This window comes from Cololabis saira, chromosome 9 (assembly GCF_033807715.1).
Source record: "Cololabis saira isolate AMF1-May2022 chromosome 9, fColSai1.1, whole genome shotgun sequence".
NCBI classification, from domain to species: domain Eukaryota; kingdom Metazoa; phylum Chordata; class Actinopteri; order Beloniformes; family Belonidae; genus Cololabis; species Cololabis saira.
The window spans coordinates 7,285,097-7,304,319 of record NC_084595.1 but is presented as its reverse complement, the minus strand read 5'-3'; the positions used below and the strand labels follow the sequence as shown (position 1 = coordinate 7,304,319).

Below are 19,223 nucleotides of genomic sequence, written 5' to 3'. Positions count from 1 at the left end.
ACAAAGATGACTAGACGAGCTCTGTCTGTAATGCAGCTGCAAAAAAGGAAAATCCATTTTCCTTTTTTTAACATTGTCTTGGAGTCTTGATTAATAAATCCGATTTCGATGTAAAATCGATTAATCGCACAGCCCTAATTTGTAGTTTAAAGTGTTGCAAATTCACATTACAAATCATGTCTCAATAGCAGAAAAAAAGACAGCATTTCCCACGTCTGCCCAGCCAATTCCTCGTCCAATCACGGCGTTGTCTAATCTTTTTTCATTTATCGCCACACAGAACGGCACAAATTGCTAAAGGCTGATTTATGGTTCGGCGTTACACCAACGCACCGTACGGGGCGCGTCACCGCGTACCCTACGCCGTAGGCTCTGCGTTGGTGTAACGCGGAACCAAAAATCAATCTTTAGTGTGTGCTCTGTGTGTGTTCTGAACACCTCCCTCCGCCGAGACACAACTTTTGCGGTATGCATTCATTGTTGTGTCTAAAAATGATGCGCAGTGCCGACCCAATCAGAAACAGTACAGATATTTTGTGATTTTTTTTTAAAATATATATATAAAAAAATTAAATTATGAAAAAATAAAGGATCCCCATAACTTTGATCGGGTGGGCAGGACGCACGTTTGGGTGGACACAGCCCACCCCTGCCCCCCCCTAAAACCGGCCTCGAGTTCCAGTAACAGAAGTCCAACGATTATGATCGTATAGTGTGAGCAGACGGAGCATCAGAGCATCAGGTCGTACAGTGTGAGACCATACATCGTGGGCTATGAACTTTTGAACTCTGCGATCTAGTCGTGCAGTGTGAGATGGGGCTGAATCAAACGATTTAAAATATTGCACAATCTATGCCCAGCTTTACCTGAATCAACATGGCTGTTTTAAACTACAGGAACATTGAAGAATCACTTTATTAGGTTCAGATGCTCAATGATTTAAATCAGCCAGTTACATGACATGTTCGGTGTATTCAGGCACGTAGACCTGCTCAAGATGAAAGGCTGAGGTTCAAACCCAGTATCAGAATGGAGCAGAAAAGTGATTTTAAATGAACGAGGCGTCATCGTTGGTGCCTGAAAGGCTGGTCTGAGCGTAAAAAAAAAACGCAGATCTACCAGGTTGTGCATAGATCACCATCTCTCGCAAAAAAAAGAAAAATATCTTGTTCTCCGGATATACAGGACTGTCTCAGAAAATTAGAATATTGTGATATTTTCTGTAATGCAAAAATGTCATACATTCTGGATTCATTACAAATCAACTGAAATATTGCAAGCCTTTTATTATTTTAATATTGCTGATCATGAGATCCTGGATTTCCAGGATTTCTGAGAATATTTCCAGCACCTTGAACAGGTGCAACAAGGAATGATGGCGGTTGTTAAGGCAGAAGGAGGTCCAGACCAGTCCAGCCCCAGCTGGTGTAGCTAATAAAGCTGCTGGGGAGAGCGTTGACGCCTCCAAACCATGTGGTTCATTTAAGTTGAGAAAACAAAAAGAAGAAAAACATCATCTCTGGTCTTAACCCTTGTACTGTCTTTGGGTCAAAATAACCTAATTCTCCTTCCTTCTCCCTCCCTCCCTCCCTTCCTTCCTTCCTTCCTTCCTTCCTTCCTTCCTTCCTTCCTTCCTTCCTTCCTTCCTTCCTTCCTTCCTTCCTTCCTTCCTTCCTTCCTTCCTTCCTTCCTCCCTTCCTTCTTTTCTCCCTTCCTTCTTTTCTCCCTTCCTTCCTTCCTTCCTTCCTTCCTTCCTTCCTTCCTTCCTTCCTTCCTTCCTTCCTTCCTTCCTTCCTTCCTTCCTTCCTTCCTTCCTCCCTTCCTTCTTTTCTCCCTTCCTTCTTTTCTCCCTTCCTTCCTTCCTTCCTTCCTTCCTTCCTTCCTTCCTTCCTTCTTTTCTCCCTTCCTTCCTTCCTTCCTTCCTTCCTTCCTTCCTTCCTTCTTTTCTCCCTTCCTTCCTTCCTCCCTTCCTTCCTTCCTCCCTTCCTTCTTTTCTCCCTTCCTTCCTTCCTTCCTTCCTTCCTTCCTCCCTTCCTTCTTTTCTCCCTTCCTTCCTTCCTTCTTTTCTCCCTTCCTCCCTTCTTTCTTTCCTTCTTTTGTTCCTCCCTTCCTTCTTTTCTCCCTTCCTTCCTTCCTTCCTTCCTTCTTTTCTCCCTTCCTTCCTTCCTTCCTTCCATCCTTCCTTCCTCCCTTCCTTCTTTTCTCCCTTCCTTCCTTCCTCCCTTCCTTCTTTTCTCCCTTCCTTCCTTCCTTCCTTCCTTCCTTCCTTCTTCTCTTCCTCCTTCCTTGACCTGAAGACAGCACAAAGGTTAAAGCTACATCCCTGCTAAACAGAGCATACCATATAAATACAGCCTTCCAACATAATAGTATCTCCATACAGGAAATGATGAGTTAAAAACGTCTCTAAACTTAAAACACCAGAGTACATTTATGAATAAAGGTCGTTCCATTTGTCAGTATCTTCTGAAAGCCTTTACAATACTCCCCCTGACCTGAACCAGCTACAAGAGACGTGTGCTGAACCGAGCCGTGACGCATATTGAATAAAAATAAACCCGGCGTGTGCGTGTATGTTTAAAAGACGCGAGGGACGTGGCGGGAGGAGAGACTGTCTGGCAGATGCTCCGGGGCTGTGACCTGCAGTAAGCCACCAATCAAAGCTGGCCTAAATCCGCTGGCCCTATTCCCAACGGGCTCGCTCGCACAGGGGCCCCTTTGTCAAAGTTCCCTCCAGATGGTTGAAGGAACACTCTTATGCATCCATCGCCCCTGCTAAGTATTCCTGGAGATGGGGCTCTGGGGGTTTACATTTTATCTACCTCGGCTATATACTGACAGCAGTCAGGGATTAGTCAGCTGTGATGCTACTGAGGAAGGATAACGTTTGAATTTGATGCCAGGATCACTGGCTGGAGGGTAAAACCATTCTTCTAGTGGTTTTAAAAATAAATACTTCTTTTTTTTATTTTCCCCCCATGCTTCCATGCTATATCCGTCCATTGAAAACACTCACATAGGTCATAAGATTTATTCCCATCTAATTGTGTGTCTGGGACCATTTTCATCAGTACTTTATAGTTGGAAAAGAAAAAAAGTGCAGTACAATAGTCATTCTCATTCAGTCTGGTAACTTGATATGTTTAAAGATATGTGAATATTCATTTAAATCTTATACAGGACTGTCTCAGAAAATTAGAATATTGTGATAAAGTTCTTTATTTTCTGTAATGCAATTAAAAAAACAAAAAATGTCGTACATTCTGGATTCATTACAAATCAACTGAAATATTGCAAGCCTTTTATTATTTTAATATTGCTGATTATGGTTTACAGTTTAAGATTAAGATTCTAATTTTTTGAGATAGGATATTTGAGTTTTCTTAAGCTGAAGCCATGATCAGCAATATTAAAATAATAAAAGGCTTGCAATATTTCAGTTGATTTGTAATGAATCCAGAATGTGTGACATTTTTGCATTACAGAAAATAAAGGACTTTATCACAATATTCTAATTTTCTGAGACAGTCCTGTACATGCCGCGTAGGACGCATTGGTGCAAATAAGATGTTAATCGTCTTTCTTCCTGTGTATTGGTGTTATGTGTTTTTTGTCTGTTTTGTTTGTCTTTATGAAGTCTAGAAATAGTTGTTTGATGGCTATTCTTTTTCTCGTTGTGTCCGTCAGGCTTCTAATCCCATCGATGTGGCAGCTCGTCCCGGAGCCGTTCCTCACACACTCCTGCAGAAGGATCCGCGGGTAAGAATCGGGCCGACAGCTTCTCTGCCCGTCTGCTCCTCCTGAACACACACTCTCACTTAACACACACTCTCCCACCTTACAGCCTGTCCTAACTGCACGCAAGCGTCCGACTGTCGCGTCGCACTGCGTGGCATCGGACGCTCTCTGTCCACACTGAACGCGTTATGGGCCCCCACGTTATTTTGATTGACAGCTGAAACTCGCTTTTTTAAAAGGCTGATTTATGGTTCCGCTACGGCGTAGGCTACGCGGCGTAGGCTACGCGGCGTAGGCTACGAGGCGTAGGCTACGCGGCGTAGGCTACGAGGCGTAGGCTACGCGGCGTAGGCTACGAGGCGTAGGCTACGAGGCGTAGGCTACGAGGCGTAGGCTACGCGGCGTAGGCTACGAGGCGTAGGCTACGCGGCGTAGGCTACGCGGCGTAGGCTACGCGGCGAAGGCTACGCGGTGTAGGTTACGCAGCGTAGGCTACGAGGCGTAGGCTACGCGACGTAGGCTACGCGGCGTAGGCTACGCGGCGCATGCACCGAACAGTGCGCGTCGCCGTGAACCCTACGCCGTAGACTACACCGTCGATTTTACGCGGAACCATAAATCAGCCTTTATTCACCGCACTACCTGCCCGTGCGCTCCTGAAAGAGTAAAGAGACAAGTAAAAGATGGGTGAGTACTTGTAATGTTCCTACGTTTGCAGTTTCTAAACAGAAAACAAGCTTGATATTGTGATATTTAAATGTTCTTCTATTTTCTTCCCATCGCTCGCGTTGAAAGCCGGTTGAAAGCGCATAGGAAACAGTCATGGATGAGGAACGGCTGATCCATTTAGTTGAAATGAGAAGTTATCTCTATGATTCCTCCTCATTTCACTACAAAAACCTCAATAAAGTGGCAGAAAGAAATATTATCCTATTATTATTATATATTACAGCGCTTTCAACCGGCTTTCAACGCGAGCGACAGGAAGAAAATAGAAGCAGGGCGTCCGATAAATGTCCAGCTCAAAACGGCGCGCTGCGTCGTGCTGCGTCGCGCTGCGTCGCTCGCAGCCAGTTAGGACAGTCCAATAGAAAATAAAGCAATGGAATTGATTTTGTCGCTGACGCTCGCTCGCGTCGCATGCAGTTAGGACACGGTGTTACACACACTCTCTCGCCTTACACACACACTCTCTTGCCTTGCACATGTGTGTCGGAGTGAAGTATATGCAAGATTCTGACCGACATTTGTCCTCATGTGCCCGGTGGGAATCTAAATAAGAGCGTACAATTATTTTTCTGTTTGAATATGATGTTGATATTAACGATCATCCGTTTCTCCTTGCAGATAAGTGATCCATTCAGGACCTCCGTTAGGGTAAGCAGATATTGTCTTTGTTTTTTCTCCTTCTTTTATGAAGCACTTCATCTCTCTGGTCAGGCCACAAAGCCTAAAAGAATAATAAATTAATAATAAGAAAAAATCCTCAAAAATTCCCAATCATACCCATCATGCTTTCAGGTCTGTATTTGGGTTAGTCATGTTCATAATCTGTCGCCTTCTTTGAACATTCTGACAAGTTCTCGCTTTGTAGTCTGGCCAGAAAATATCAGTGCAAGAAATAAATTTTTAGTTCCTCCATATTAAAGCCAGCAGGCTAACGTCAGTTTCTCTCTAAATTTTTAGAAACCTGGCAAGTGGTGCGCAGTACATGTCCAGATCGCATGGCAGATCTACCACCACCAGCAGAAAATGAAGGTGTGTGAGCTGGGTCTTCTAGCAATCTTGTTGTCATGTAACACCAGACGCATTCTGTTCATTATGGAATAATAACTCCATTCACAGCAGGACTTGTCATCATGTCATAGTTGGATCTTTGACTGGTGCTTTATCTGCAATTTTGCTACTGATTTTAATAATGAAAGAAAGTCACGTTGTTGGGTAAACGGTTGAAATGGATGCATTTTGTTTGAGTAACACAAATTTGAAAGAATGTAACTTTCCAAGCATGAACACAGGCTGTTTGCATGGCTCTCTTCACTTGATAACAAGCAAAATCAAATATGTACGTGCCAATCACAAGGTTATTAATTTAACAGTGGCGCTGATCAAAATGCAGCATGTGAACATAGACCAGGGGTCGGCAACCCGCGGCTCTAGAGCCGCATGCGGCTCTTTAGCGCCGCCCTAGTGGCTCCTGGAGCTTTTTCAGAAATGTTTGACCTTTTTTTCGTTTTTTCTTCCCTCTTTTTTTTCTATTCATTTTCTCTTTTTTTTTTTTTTCTTCCTTTTTTCTCTTTTTTTCTCTCTTTTTCCTTTGCATTTCGACTTTTTTCTCGACATTTCGACTTTTTTCTTGAAATTGTACTTCAACATTAATCTCGAAATTTTGACTTTTTTCTCGCCATTTCGACTTTATTCTCGACATGTTGACTTTTTTCTTGAAATTTTGACTTTTTCTCAACATTTCGACTTTTTCCTCGACATTTCGACTTTTTTCTCGAAATTTTGACTTTTTTCTCGACATTTCGACTTTTTTCTTGAAATTGTACTTCAACATTAATCTCGAAATTTTGACTTTTTTCTCGAAATTTTGACTTTTTCCTCGACATTTCGACTTTTTTCTCTCGACATTTCGACTTTTTTTCTCTCGACATTTCGACTTTTTTCTCGACATTTCGACTTTTTCCTCGACATTTCGACTTTTTTCTCGAACTTTGGACTTTTTTCTCGACATTTCGCCATTTGCCTTCATTCTAAGGTTTATACAAGACTTAATTTTTTGCGGCTCCAGACATTTTTGTTTTTTGTGTTTTTGGTCCACTATGGCTCTTTCAACATTTTGGGTTGCCGACCCCTGACATAGACTGTACCGTAGAGTCTATAGACGTCTCTGGTTACACCAGTGGTGTCAGTCCTTCTCAAACCCATGGATTTATGACACAGCTGAGCAAAAGTGAAAACGGGGAGTCGCTGTCAATTACTGACTCAGTGTAGCCGAGGCTCAGCGCTCCTGAAAGCTGTCACGTGCTGAGTTAATTTGTTATTGTTTGCCTCTTCTCATCTACATCTTTCTTGGCTACAGCAAATGCAGCTTGACCCCCACAAAATAGACATGAACGGGAAGCTGGATCTGTTCAGCCGCCCCCCGGCGCCAGGAGTCTTCCCAGGGTTCCCGTATCCTCACGACCTCGCGCGGCCCCTCTTCTCCTCCACAGGTGAGTCAGATCCCGCGGTTACACCCTGCACACATCTGTCATGTTCAGAGAAAAATAAAAAACACTGTAGTGTTTGCATTTATGCAAATGAACATTTCTGAGCACGTGCCATAAAAACACAAATGAAAGAGCATCATTTTTTTTCCTCCTATCATAATAATAATAAATAATGAAAGCTGCAAGCAGCGATGAACGGGCCCTCGCGCGTGCAATTTTCACCAATAAAGGTCAACTACTCAATACAGAGTCCGATGACACCACCCACGACTGTTTATGTCAAACCATTCAAAAGTTATAGCAGAAAGTAGGAACTATCAAATATGGACCAATCAGATGAAGGGGGGGGACGATTTTTGGCGTGTATTGTCGCCACGGTAACGCTTTTGACTGAGAAAAGTAATGCACGTCGTCAGCAGGATCGAGATGCATATTTTGATGTATAACACACCTGGGTGCACGTTACGGTTCGGGCGAAGAAACGGCTGAAGGAATGGCATAAATTGCGCCAAAATTACACAATTAATTCAAAATGGCCGACTTCCTGTTAGGTTTCGGCTGGCTTGCGTGCAAAATTTGGTGAAAAACGAGAAAAGGAGGATAAAAACAAAAACTACAGATAAAATTGTACTGTAAGTGCTCGGGCCCTAATAATTAATTTTATTTAGAGGCACCTTTCAGGTCACCCAAGTACGGAGGAGTATTAGGGCCAGGCAAGAGAAAAAAAATTTGAGAGTGGAAGATTTTTTTTTATTGTGCACTTCGAGAAAAAAGACGAAATGTTGAGAAAAAAGTCGGAATGTCGAGATTAATGTTGAAATACAATTTCGAGAAAAAAGTCGAAATTTCGTGAATAAAGTCGAAATTTCGCCTTTTTTCTCAACATTTCGATTTTTTTCTTAAACTTTTGACTTTTTTCTCATCATTTCGACTTTTTTCTCGACATTTCTACTTTTTTCTCGACATTTCGACTTTATTCTCAACATTTCGACTTTATTCACGAAATTTTGACTTTTTTCTCAACATTTCTACTTTTTTCTTAAAATTTCGACTTTTTTCTCAACATTTCGACTTTTTTCTCGACATTTCTACTTTTTTCTCAACATTTCGACTTTATTCACGAAATTTTGACTTTTTTCTCAACATTTCTACTTTTTTCTCGACATTTCGACTTTATTCTCAACATTTCGACTTTTTTCTCAACATTTCGACTTTTTTCTCGAAAGTGCATGATGAAAAAAGAAAATCTTCCTCCTCTAAAATATTATTTTTATTTTTCTCATGCCTGGCCCCAATACTCTTCCGTACCCAAGGTCACCTTACAAGAGATACAGTTAAAAACACACATTTTATAATACACTTAATACAAAAAAGCAGCAACAGACAGCATAAAAAAGTACATAGACCAATAAATAGAACAAACTGGTGTAGTGTACTGCACAGTGAGCGAGTTTGAACAGGTGGGTTTTGAATGTTTTGATAGATTCTGTCTGTTTTTCTGTGTGGGGGGGAGGGAGTTCCAGAGTCTGGGTGCCGAGCAATGTTTCATGTCATGTCGACTTAATTATAAGGCTTTGGCCACAAATGTTTTGCCTATAAAGTGAGTCAGGTCTGTGTATGAATATGTATGATTCCCCGTGAGGTAATTGGCTGATCTGCTCCGTGTCGAAGGGCAGCGGAAAGGAGAGCGGCCTTTAGCCGGTAATTATGCCATGCTTTGTCAGAGAACCCTCCTGTAATTGGCTCTTTTATTAACAATCCATGTGATATGCTTAATGGTAACAATGTTAGCAGAATTACAAAAGAGCTGCAATGAAAGGATTACGGGAATGGCGTGGCGGTGGTATTTCTCGCCCGTCTCTTCATTCGTGAATGATTAAAAGGACGAGTTTGTAACGCTGTGGTCAGCGTATATTCGCTGATATTTGATCATATTTTCAATTGTAGTTAATTAATTTTAACGGGGAGTAATTTATGTTTGCCTTAGCATGATTCCCCAGAGAGATAATTGCCATTTGGCTTTATGATAATTATAATTTCCTCTTATTTCCGATAGGCTCCGGACACCCGGCTCCCTCTCCGTACGGCCCCGCCCCGCATCACAGCAGCTTCCTGCCTCCTAGCCATTTGGCAGGTAAGTGTAAGTAACTCCATGTTTTTCAACTTTTTTAATACATTTATCTTCTCTTTCTCTCTGTGGATTCCACACTCCCTCTCTCCACTTTGCACCCATGTTTTCAAATGCACTACAAGCCACCAGGGTGTCACATAAATTTAAACAAGAAGAAATTAATTGTTTCATACTCAGGCTCATATCAAGGTTAAACCCGGGTGGCCCGGCTGCAGCTCTGCAGGTTTATGGTGATGGAGATGGGACGAGTCATAGCCTAACGTTGCATAACTTTCTCAATCCAAGACGAAAACGTGCAGCTTCCACAGCGACACGTCGTTCCCCGTTCGTGGGGGAAATCTGCCAACTGTGCAAACGTTGCACATGATGCCATTTCCTATGAGTGTGCGTTTGTCTCTTTTGTTCTGCTCTGTTACGTCTTGTACGTCACGAGACCCAGCTTGGGTCCATGTTGAGATCTTTGGACCAAAATAAAAAAAAAGTATCTTTTTGTGCTTTGTGAATACTACACGTTAAACCCGGAAAGGAATATTTTGCCTAAAAAATTTCCCAACTGGGTATTTATGTCTCGATTTACCGGTCAATCTACGCACCTACCCTTACCTATGGTCATGAACTTTGGGTAGTGACCGAAAGGACAAGATCGCGGATACAAGCGGCCGAGATGAGTTTCCTCCACAGGGTGGCTGGACGCTCCCTTAGAGATAGGGTGAGGAGTTCGGTCACCCGGGAGGAGCTCGGAGTCGAGCCGCTGCTCCTTCACATTGAGAGGAGTCAGCTGAGGTGGCTTGGGCATCTGTACCGGATCCTCCTGGATCCTCCCTAGGGAGGTGTTCCAGGCATGTCCCTCCTCCCTAGGGAGGTGTTCCAGGCATGTCCCACCGGGAGGAGACCCCGGGGAAGACCCAGGACACGCTGGAGAGACTATGTCTCTCGGCTGGCCTGGGAACGTCTCGGACTCCCCTCGGAGGAGCTGGAGGAAGAGCTGGAGGAAGAGATGGAGGGAACGGATAAGCGGCGGACGATGGATGGATGGATGGATGGTTATTTGTGTGTGAGGCAGCGGGTGTTTCTGAAACATTACCCTTTCCAAAAACAATGCCCCCAAAGCTAAATAAATAAAATAAATCCTCTTCCCCTAATCATTTAATGAGTTCTGCATTATCTGGTGGAATATTAATGCAAACTGGCATACAGTAAGTGAATGGGCTGATGAATGTTGTTGGAAAACCGTTGAGGTGTTCCAGTAAATTCGGAGGCTTTAATGCGCAACAGTGGAGTCCCACGAGTTTCCAGTCCAATCAGACTCATCTGAAAACCCCTCAATTCCCCCCTGGTCCTTCGGGGCGTATTCCCCATCAGGAAATCCCACGTTTGCCCTGGCAGGGAGAGACACCGCCATCTCCAGTCAAGAGCAGCGACTCCAACATCCCGGCCACATACGAGATTAACCGGCACAACAGGGCTAGGGTGCTAAAAAACACTAAAAAAACAAGAAGGGCTCGCTTGTAAGAGAAAAGCAGAGTGGATCAGGTTGGTGTCGGGGCAAAGCACCGCTGACCAACACCCCTCCTCCCTCCCTTTTTGCTAATCCCTGTTTGGCATTTTGCAGATCCTTTCAGTCGCTCCAGTTCCTTTGGCGGCCTCGGCAACCTTTCAAGCAGTGCCTTCGGAGGATTAGGCAACCCCTCGCTTGGTAAGCGCTGGCCCTGTCTCCTCCTCTACTGCCCCCTCTCCCTCTTCAATCTGGCCCCTATGGCCAGTAACAAGAACAGAGCAGGAGCAGGCATTAGACCACAGGGAGAGCCAGAAGGGGTAGAGAAAAAAAATACGAAAGACGCTTAGCTCTAGTTTCTGTGTCAAAACAGCCCCCTAAGTCCAGGGACGCCCAACAAAGCAATACAGCACGCACCACAGCAAGCCTCCTCCCTGCCTCCACTTCATCCACCAGTGACGTCTCCAACGGTTTGGCTTTAATCTGATTGCGCTGCTGCCAACAGTCGCTTTTTAGCTCTGCTGTTTTGGTGGCAATTCATCTATTAATTATTTGACAAGCCCATTCTGCATCACCATGGAGGGTCTTCTCTTTTCCCTCTGCATCCTTCTCTCTATGCCTTCCTCTCTTTTTATTCATCCCTCCTATCTTTTTGTGTGCCAAATCAGTCACCCTGTTGTGAAAATGGATGTGATTTGAATAGACGTGCTGTGGAATGCAAAGGTCTCCCTTGGCTTTTCACAGCTCTCAAGCTCCAGAGGGCAAGCAATTCTCCCCCTGTTCATCCGGTACAGAAAAAAGGGAGGTGGGAGAAAAGCCCTTTTAGTCTAAAAGCAAATGAGTATTTTTTTCCTGTGGTTGGGGGAGCCATTAACCTCTTACTCTTTTAAACAGCTTCAGTGAGAGAACCTCCAGAGACAAAGACAAAAGTGGCTTTTGTTGTTGAGTCTTTCTCATCTTACGTTGTCCACAAAAAGGTTTTGTGCCCAATTAACTTACAGTGGGTCCACGCCTTGTCTGCTCCTCTCCCTCAGGGTCCAACAGCATGTTCGGCTCCAAGGAGGGGCCGGGGGGGCTGCCCGGGTTTGGCAGCCCCCACCACGACACCTGGAACAGGCTCCGGCGCACACCGCCATCCTTCCCCACGCCGCCGCAGTGGCCCAAGACCGCAGACCCGGAGAGAAGCAGCTCCGCCAACAGCCATGAGAGGGAGCGGGAGAGGGAGCGGGAACGAGAACGGGACAGAGAGCGGGAAAGAGAACGAGAGAAGAGAGACTCTTCCATCGGGAAAGAGGAGAAGGACAAGGACAGGTGAGCCCGGCATTAGATCCTTAACCTGGTACTGTGTTTGGGTCAAAATGACCTGATTCTGCTTCCTTCTTTCCTCCTGTTCTCTCCTTCCTTCTTCCTTCCTTCCTTCCTTCCTTCCTTCCTTCCTTCCTTCCTTCCTTCCTTCCTTCCTTCCTTCCTTCCTTCCTTCCTTCCTTCCTTCCTTCCTTCCTTCCTTCCTTCCTTCCTTCCTTCTTTCCTCCTCTCTCCTTCATTCTTCCCCTCCTCTTTTCTCCCTTCGTTCCTTCTTTCCTTGTTTTCTCCCTTCTTTCCTTCCTTCCTTCCTTCATACTTTCCTCCCTTCCTTCTTTTCTCCCTTCCTTACTTCCTTCCTTCCTACCTTCCTTCTTCCTTTCCTCTTTTCTCCCTTCTTTCCTTCCTTCCTTCCTTCCTTCCTTCCTCTTTTCTCCCTTCCTTCCTTCTTCCCTTCCTCTTTTCTTCCTTCCTTCCTCCCTTCCTTCTTTTCTTCCTTCCTTCCTTCCTTCCTTCCTACCTCCCTTCCTTCTTTTCATTCTTCCTTCTTTCCTTCCTTCCTTCCTTCCTTCTTCCCTTCCTCTTTTCTCCCTTCCTTCTTTCCTTCCTTCCTTCTTCCCTTCCTCTTTTCTTCCTTCCTTCCTTCCTTCTTCCCTTCATCTTTTCTTCCTTCCTTCCTCCCTTCCTTCTTTTCTTCCTTCCTTCCCTCCTCCCTTCCTTCTTTTCTTCCGTCCTTCCTTCTTCCCTTCCTCTTTTCTCCCTTCTTTCCTTCCTTCCTTCCTACCTCCCTTCCTTCTTTTCATTCTTCCTTCTTTCCTTCCTTCCTTCCTTCCTTCCTTCCTTCCTTCCTTCCTTCTTCCCTTCCTTCTTCCCTTCCTTCCTTCTTCTCATTCTTCCTTCCTTCTTTCCTCCCTTCTTCTCTTCCTCCTTCCTTGACCCGTTGACAGCACAAGGGTTAAGATTTTCAATAAAGATATTTAGAGTTTTTGCTGAACTAACTGAAATGTTTATTATTTCCTTGTAGGGATTCTGTGGATCGGAACCGCCACTCCAACCGGTCCTCCCCGGCCTCGGCCCCCGTCAGCTACCAGATCAGCAGCCTGATCCGCTCCAGCAGCCAGAACTCCAGCGACTCGGGTCGTCACCACAGCGGCAGCGTGGACAGGATTCGGGAGTCGGAGAAGGAGCTGCTGGAGCGCCACCGAGAGTCTTCCACGCTAGCGGACGTGAAAGTAAAGGAGAGCCGATCGCCGAGCAAGGAGATTCTGGAGCGGAGACCGTCGGAGGACTCTATCAAACCCGCCCAGCGTTCTCCCTCCCCTTACTCCAAGGCGGCGATCAACGATCAAGGCATGAAGATGAGCGGCGGGCCTCCGTCAACGCTCAAGGACAACGAGAGGAAAGACCTCCCCCCTGTAGACCTTCTCCACAAAGTGAAGAATGACATGAAGATTAAGGAGGAGCGGAAGGAGGAGCAGGAAGTGATGGTGGTGAGCTCAGAGCCGGCCTCCCAACCGCAGCCCCAACTCCTTTCTGGACCGGTCAGCCAACCGGGAAACCCACACCACCACCACCCGCCGTTGTCCCAGCAGCCTCCTCTTCCATCACCGCGGTGTAGCGACATCCCAACCCCGAACATGCACGGCGTCCCCATGGCGCACTCTCTGCCGCTTTCCATGAGTGCCATGCCCCAAATGGGCAACCTCAACGTGCTGGACCGGGCTCGTATGGCTCCTTTCATGGGAGTGAGCCCGCTGGCGGGAAGGGAGCGTATGCCCCATACGGCATTCCCCTGGGACCCGCTCAGAGAGGCCTATAGGAGCCTGGACCTGCAGCGCCGCATGGACTTCCAGCTCCGAGCCGAGCAGGGACATCGATTCCCCAGCATGTACGAGCAGGAGCGGGCCTACCGCGAACGGGAGGCGCACGACTACTCGCACCACGAGCACCTGCTGGAGGTTAGTTAGTTAGTTAGTTAGTTAGTTAGTTAGTTAGTTAGTTAGTTAGTTAGTTAGTTAGTTAGTTAGTTAGTTAGTTAGTTAGTTAGTTAGTTAGTTAGTTAGTTAGTTAGTTAGTTAGTTAATATTTACTTCGGTCAATCACAAAAAATCAACAAACAAGATAACACAGGGTTTTCTTTGGTCAACATTGTGATTATTTTGACCGGAAAGGTCTGGGCTTGAAGCATAAAGCTTATCTTGGCCACCTTTTAACAGAATAGAATATACAAGAAGAACAAATGAAGTATCATAAGTCTACACAAAATAATAATAATAGTAATAATAATAATAATAATAATAACAATAATGACGATGATGATAATAATAATAGTAATAATAATAGTAATAGTAATAATAATGGTAATAATAATAATGATAGCTCTGAAAACAGAAAGTGAAAAGATGCTAAAGAAACCGACAAAACCAATTTAAGTTGTCATTTTATCTCATGCATGTGTGCATTCTTCTTTGTTTGCTTATTGTGTTTCAATACCGTATTTTCCGCGCTATAATGCGCACCTAAAAGCCTTTAATTTTCTAAAAAAAACAGCAGTGCGCCTTATAATGCAGTGCGCCTTATATATGATCATTACGGTAATTTCTGTTACTGTAGTCAGGGGGATTGTGGGTAATGTAGTTGTTGTCGCCGAAGTAACGGCGCTAAAATCGTCAGGAATCGTCATAGACGTTCAAGACAACAGCAGTGACGCTGACTCACATCATGGAGACTTTGAAGAGACGGAGCAAAGCTGGTTTTTATTTTGTTAATAAAGTTTGACATACGGTATTTTTCTTCTTGTTTTTTTTTTTTTTTTGCATTTGCATTTGCTGTAGGATTTTGTAGCATTTCCTGTAGCGCAGCTCCATCAGGTAGATACGTAACTCAACCCCAGACACTATAGTACAGTATTTTACCAGATATTTAGTGCGCCTTATAATGCAGTGCGCCTTATATATGGCAAAGTTTTAAAATACGCCATTCATTGAAGGAGCCTTATAATGCAGTGCATCTTATAGTGCGGAAAATACGGTATATGTGTCCATTACCTTTGCTTTGAATAATATCTTGTATGCTTTTATTGAGTTTGCTAGTTTAAGGTCGTTATCTAATGAGTTCTACAGTTTTAGTCCTAAAACGGATATACATCTGCTAGGGCTGGGTGATTTTGGACAAAAATAAAATCCCAATTTTTTTCTCTGAAAACCCGATTTTCGATTTCGATTTCAATTTTTTTGGTAAAACTACAAAATACAATGGAATAAATTGTTTCAAATATTTTATCTTTATTTTTAAAGAAAAATAGCAAACAAATTTCCCTATTGGGAATGAAGTGCAATTGAAAGATACTGTAAATCCTCCTTGAGTTTAGTAAAGTGACAACATTTACAATTTTCTTGACCAAACAAAGATGACTAGACGAGCTCTGTCTGTAATGCAGCCAGCTGCAAAAAAGGAAAATCGATTTTCCGATTTTCCTTTTTTTTTTTTAATCGTCTTGATTAATACAGGGTTTCCGCGGGGTTTTAAAAAGTATTAAAAAGTGATAAATTAAAATTGCCAAATTTAAGGCCATTAAAAGTGTTAAATTCACTGTCAGAGGTTTTTTTTTTCAAATTGGTATTATTTTTTACCTTTTACATTTTAAGCAGTCTATTTTATTGTCATTCACAAAGTGAAATAAATGTGAAACATCTGGTCAACATCAATGAGTCTATAAATCTGTTCTGTATAGTGTTCTATAGTTCAAAATATGTATTAATGTTAAAAGGTCCGTGATTAACACTTAATGTTGTGACAGTTTTTTAAAAAAATCTGAAGGTAGTGAAAAAGGTATTAAATTGGTATTAAATTTAACATAAGGATTGCTGTATAAACCCTGTAATAAATCCGATTTCGATTTAAAATCGATTAATCGCACAGCCCTAACATCTGCCCTTTGTGTTTGTTCTTATTGCTGTTGTGTCAAACATTGCTGTTCCCCTGAGCTCATGTTTTACTCTCTCGGCTTGAACAGGTGCGCCGGGAGCACGAGCGGATGCGGCAGCAGGCTGAGGAGCGGGAGCGCCTCCACCTGCGGGAGGAGCTGGACCGAGCACGCCTCCATCACCTGCACCAGTCTCCCATGGAGGGCCATCTACCTCACATGCCCCCCTTCATGCCCCACCTAGGCGGCATGCCCTACCCGAGACTCAGCCCTTCCACGGGACACAACGGCCCCCTGAACAGAACGCCGCCCACCGCCGCGCTAAGCGCGCCCCCGCCTCTAGTGCCGGCCGGCGGCGGCATAAGGCCAGTCTCCCCAAGGAGGACTACCCCCCTCACCACCCAGGACCCACGGGATTACTCCCCATCTCGCAACCCCAAAGAAGTAGAAGCTCGGTAGCTTCTCGGAAAAAGTGCACAAAGTCTTAGTTAGTGGGAGCCCTCACACCCCCTTCCTGCGCCTTTTACCTGGAATCTCATTGTGAATAAAACGCGCTGCTCCTACACCAGAGAAGAGTGAAACTCCCCCAAGGGAAAGGGTATGATTGTACAAATTAAAAGGTGTGTACAGCTGATTTAAGCACATGCCATGACTTAATTTTCAGTGGACTGGCGGTTTAATAATGTCGGTAAAGAGAACTACAAATATGTGTATGTTTGTTCCCGACTTAAATATTTGATAATTATTAATATATTAATCCAACGCCTTTTTCTGCTTTGTGATGAAAAGAAAAGGTCTTGAGATGAGTTTGTACATTTCCTATACTTGTTCCATGTATAGATATTATTTCTATGGATTTTATGTATTTTGTGCATTAGTCCTGCCTTTACACTATTTATCCAAACTGATTGTGAGACATTTTCCTCATGATAATGTAAAGACTTGACTTTGGTTTCAGCCGTCAGTGATTTAACCTCATGGTACCAGGATATCCTCAACAATGACAATGTACATTGCTACATTACCCACTCGTTCTGTTCATTTGTTTTGCCTTTGAGATATGCAGATAAATATATATTATGAGGTCTTTGTTGAGTCTCTGTATAAAGAAAACTGATGTAAATAACCTGTTGATATTCTTCGCTGCAAGAGTACAATGTAAATTTATTAGTCTTTTTAACAATTTTTAGAAAAACAAAATTAAATGAAACACGTGGAAACACTTGCCTGTTTGAGCATCACGATAAACGGACAGGTCGGGCCAATGGATGGGACGGATGAATGGAGGGTGTTGTATGGTGGCCTAGATGGATCATCAGCAATCTATGCAAAGCAGCACACAGCACCCTACTGAAAAAACAAAAAAAAACAACTGGAGGAAGCCGGCGACACTGGTGGCACTGAGAGAAAAACTTGGATTAACACATGTTTATATGTACCGATGAATTAATGACTGGATTCATGAAAGACTTCCAGGTCACAAACTGGAACTGGATCAGCCCCAGACAGAAAAAGAGGACACTTTTGAGTGGACGGCAAAAGGACTTTCTCTGTCAACCTTGTGGTGTTGTGCAGTTGTTTTTCTTAGACTCTTGTATACAAAACAAGTAGAGTTTTAGGCGTGAAAAAAAAAAAGGAAAATGAACATTCATGGTTTAAAATGTACGGAATAAAGTTTGGACCTAATGTCAAATTTTTCCTGCCTATCTTTCATCCTATAACTCTGTCTGTGATAGGAATGGGTGATATTTTACCGTTCACGATTTACCGTCAAAAAAATTCCCCACGGTAAGAATTTGTATCTCACGGTAAAAATGATAAATTCCCGTTGATGATGTTTTTGTGTAAAGATGATTTATGGATGGAAGGAAGGAAGGAAGGAAGGAAGGAAGGAAGGAAGGAAGGAAGGAAGGAAGGAAGGAAGGAAGGAAGGAAGGAAGGAAGGAAGGAAGGAAGGAAGGAAGGAAGGAAGGAAGGAAGGAAGGAAGGAAGGAAGGAAGGAAGGAAGGAAGGAAGGAAGGAAGGAAGGAAGGAAGGAAGGAAGGAAGGAAGGAAGGAAGGAAGGAAGGAAGGAGGATGGAAGGAAGGAGGATGGAAGGAAGGAAGAATGAAAAGAAGGAAGGAAGGGAGAAAAGAAGGGAGGGAGGAAGGAAGGAATAAAAGAGGATGGGAAGAAGGAAGGAAGAATGAAAAGAAGGAAAGAAAGAAGTAAGGAAGGGAGAAAAGGAGGAAGGAAGGAAGGGAGGAAAGGAAGGAAGGAAGGAAGAATGAAAAGAAGGAAAGAAAGAAAGAAGGAAGGGAGAAAAGGAGGAAGGAAGGAAAGGAAGGAAGGAAGAATGAAAAGAAGGAAGGAAGGAAGGAAGGAAGGAAGGAAGGAAGGAAGAAAAGAGGATGGGAAGAAGGAAAGAAGAATGAAAAGAAGGAAAGAAGTAAGGAAGGGAGAAAAGGAGGAAGGAAGGAAGGAAGGAAGGAAGGAAGGAAGGAAGGAAGGAAGGAAGGAAGGAAGGAGGATGGAAGGAAGGAGGATGGAAGGAAGGAGGATGGAAGGAAGGAAGAATGAAAAGAAGGAAGGAAGGGAGAAAAGAAGGGAGGGAGGAAGGAAGGAATAAAAGAGGATGGGAAGAAGGAAGGAAGAATGAAAAGAAGGAAAGAAAGAAGTAAGGAAGGGAGAAAAGGAGGAAGGAAGGGAGGAAAGGAAGGAAGGAAGGAAGGAAGGATAAATTCCCATTGATGACGTGTTTGTGTAACAAACATGGCGGATCTGAGTCATTCCAGTTTTGCAGTACAGGTGTAACTCATTTCATAATTAATTCAATTTAATTGGTGTAGTTTAGTATTTAGTATCTTTTAGAGCAGTGTTTTGGCTCCAAAGACTGAATGTGGTGATAGATTTATAGTTAAAAAGGTGAATTGGTATTTTTTTTATCGTTATCAGGATAAATGCCAGAAATGATCGTGATACATTTTTTAGTCCATACCGCCCATCCCTAGTCTGTGAGCCAAACTTACTGAGTGCTATGTTTTTATACGAGGTTGACAGATTTGCCAATAAGGCTTGTGCCTCAGTTTTCAGCCTTAAGAGTCGGTATTTGTCCAGTATCTGACGTCCAGCTATTACGATGAAATCATAAAAGGCAACTTGCCTTAGCGGGCCAAGTAGCCCCGGCCGTCATTTGGCCTTAATCTGTCAAACATGGGCCTGCAGAGCTCTGGAGAGGGGGATCGATGAGATCGGGCCAGGGCAATACAGGGACGGACTAATAGAAGATTGATTTTGTATGAAAGCAGGTTTTGAGTGTTTGTGTTGCAGGTAACCGGTATTGACCGGGCAGCCCAGCGGCATATTGACCCGCGGTCTGGACTCATTAAGGGGGAGCAGTGGCTATCGGATGATGGAGAAGAGGCTACTCTCTTTT

At 43.8% G+C, this 19,223-nt stretch overlaps 1 protein-coding gene across 1 annotated transcript in view; it reads left to right on the top strand.

Annotated features, from left to right (window-relative positions):
* The window catches only part of fbrsl1 (fibrosin-like 1), a 32,812-nt gene extending 15,312 nt beyond the window's left edge, over nucleotides 1–17,500 (top strand). The window contains exons 6-14 of the mRNA XM_061730370.1: nucleotides 3,689–3,760; nucleotides 5,087–5,116; nucleotides 5,426–5,497; nucleotides 6,825–6,957; nucleotides 9,011–9,094; nucleotides 10,698–10,781; nucleotides 11,615–11,891; nucleotides 12,907–13,840; nucleotides 15,898–17,500. Of these exons, the coding sequence (XP_061586354.1) occupies nucleotides 3,689–3,760; nucleotides 5,087–5,116; nucleotides 5,426–5,497; nucleotides 6,825–6,957; nucleotides 9,011–9,094; nucleotides 10,698–10,781; nucleotides 11,615–11,891; nucleotides 12,907–13,840; nucleotides 15,898–16,266 (2,055 nt within the window). The 3' untranslated portion in view covers nucleotides 16,267–17,500. The remainder of the gene's footprint in view (nucleotides 1–3,688; nucleotides 3,761–5,086; nucleotides 5,117–5,425; nucleotides 5,498–6,824; nucleotides 6,958–9,010; nucleotides 9,095–10,697; nucleotides 10,782–11,614; nucleotides 11,892–12,906; nucleotides 13,841–15,897) is intronic.
* Nucleotides 17,501–19,223: the final 1,723 nt, after the last annotated feature.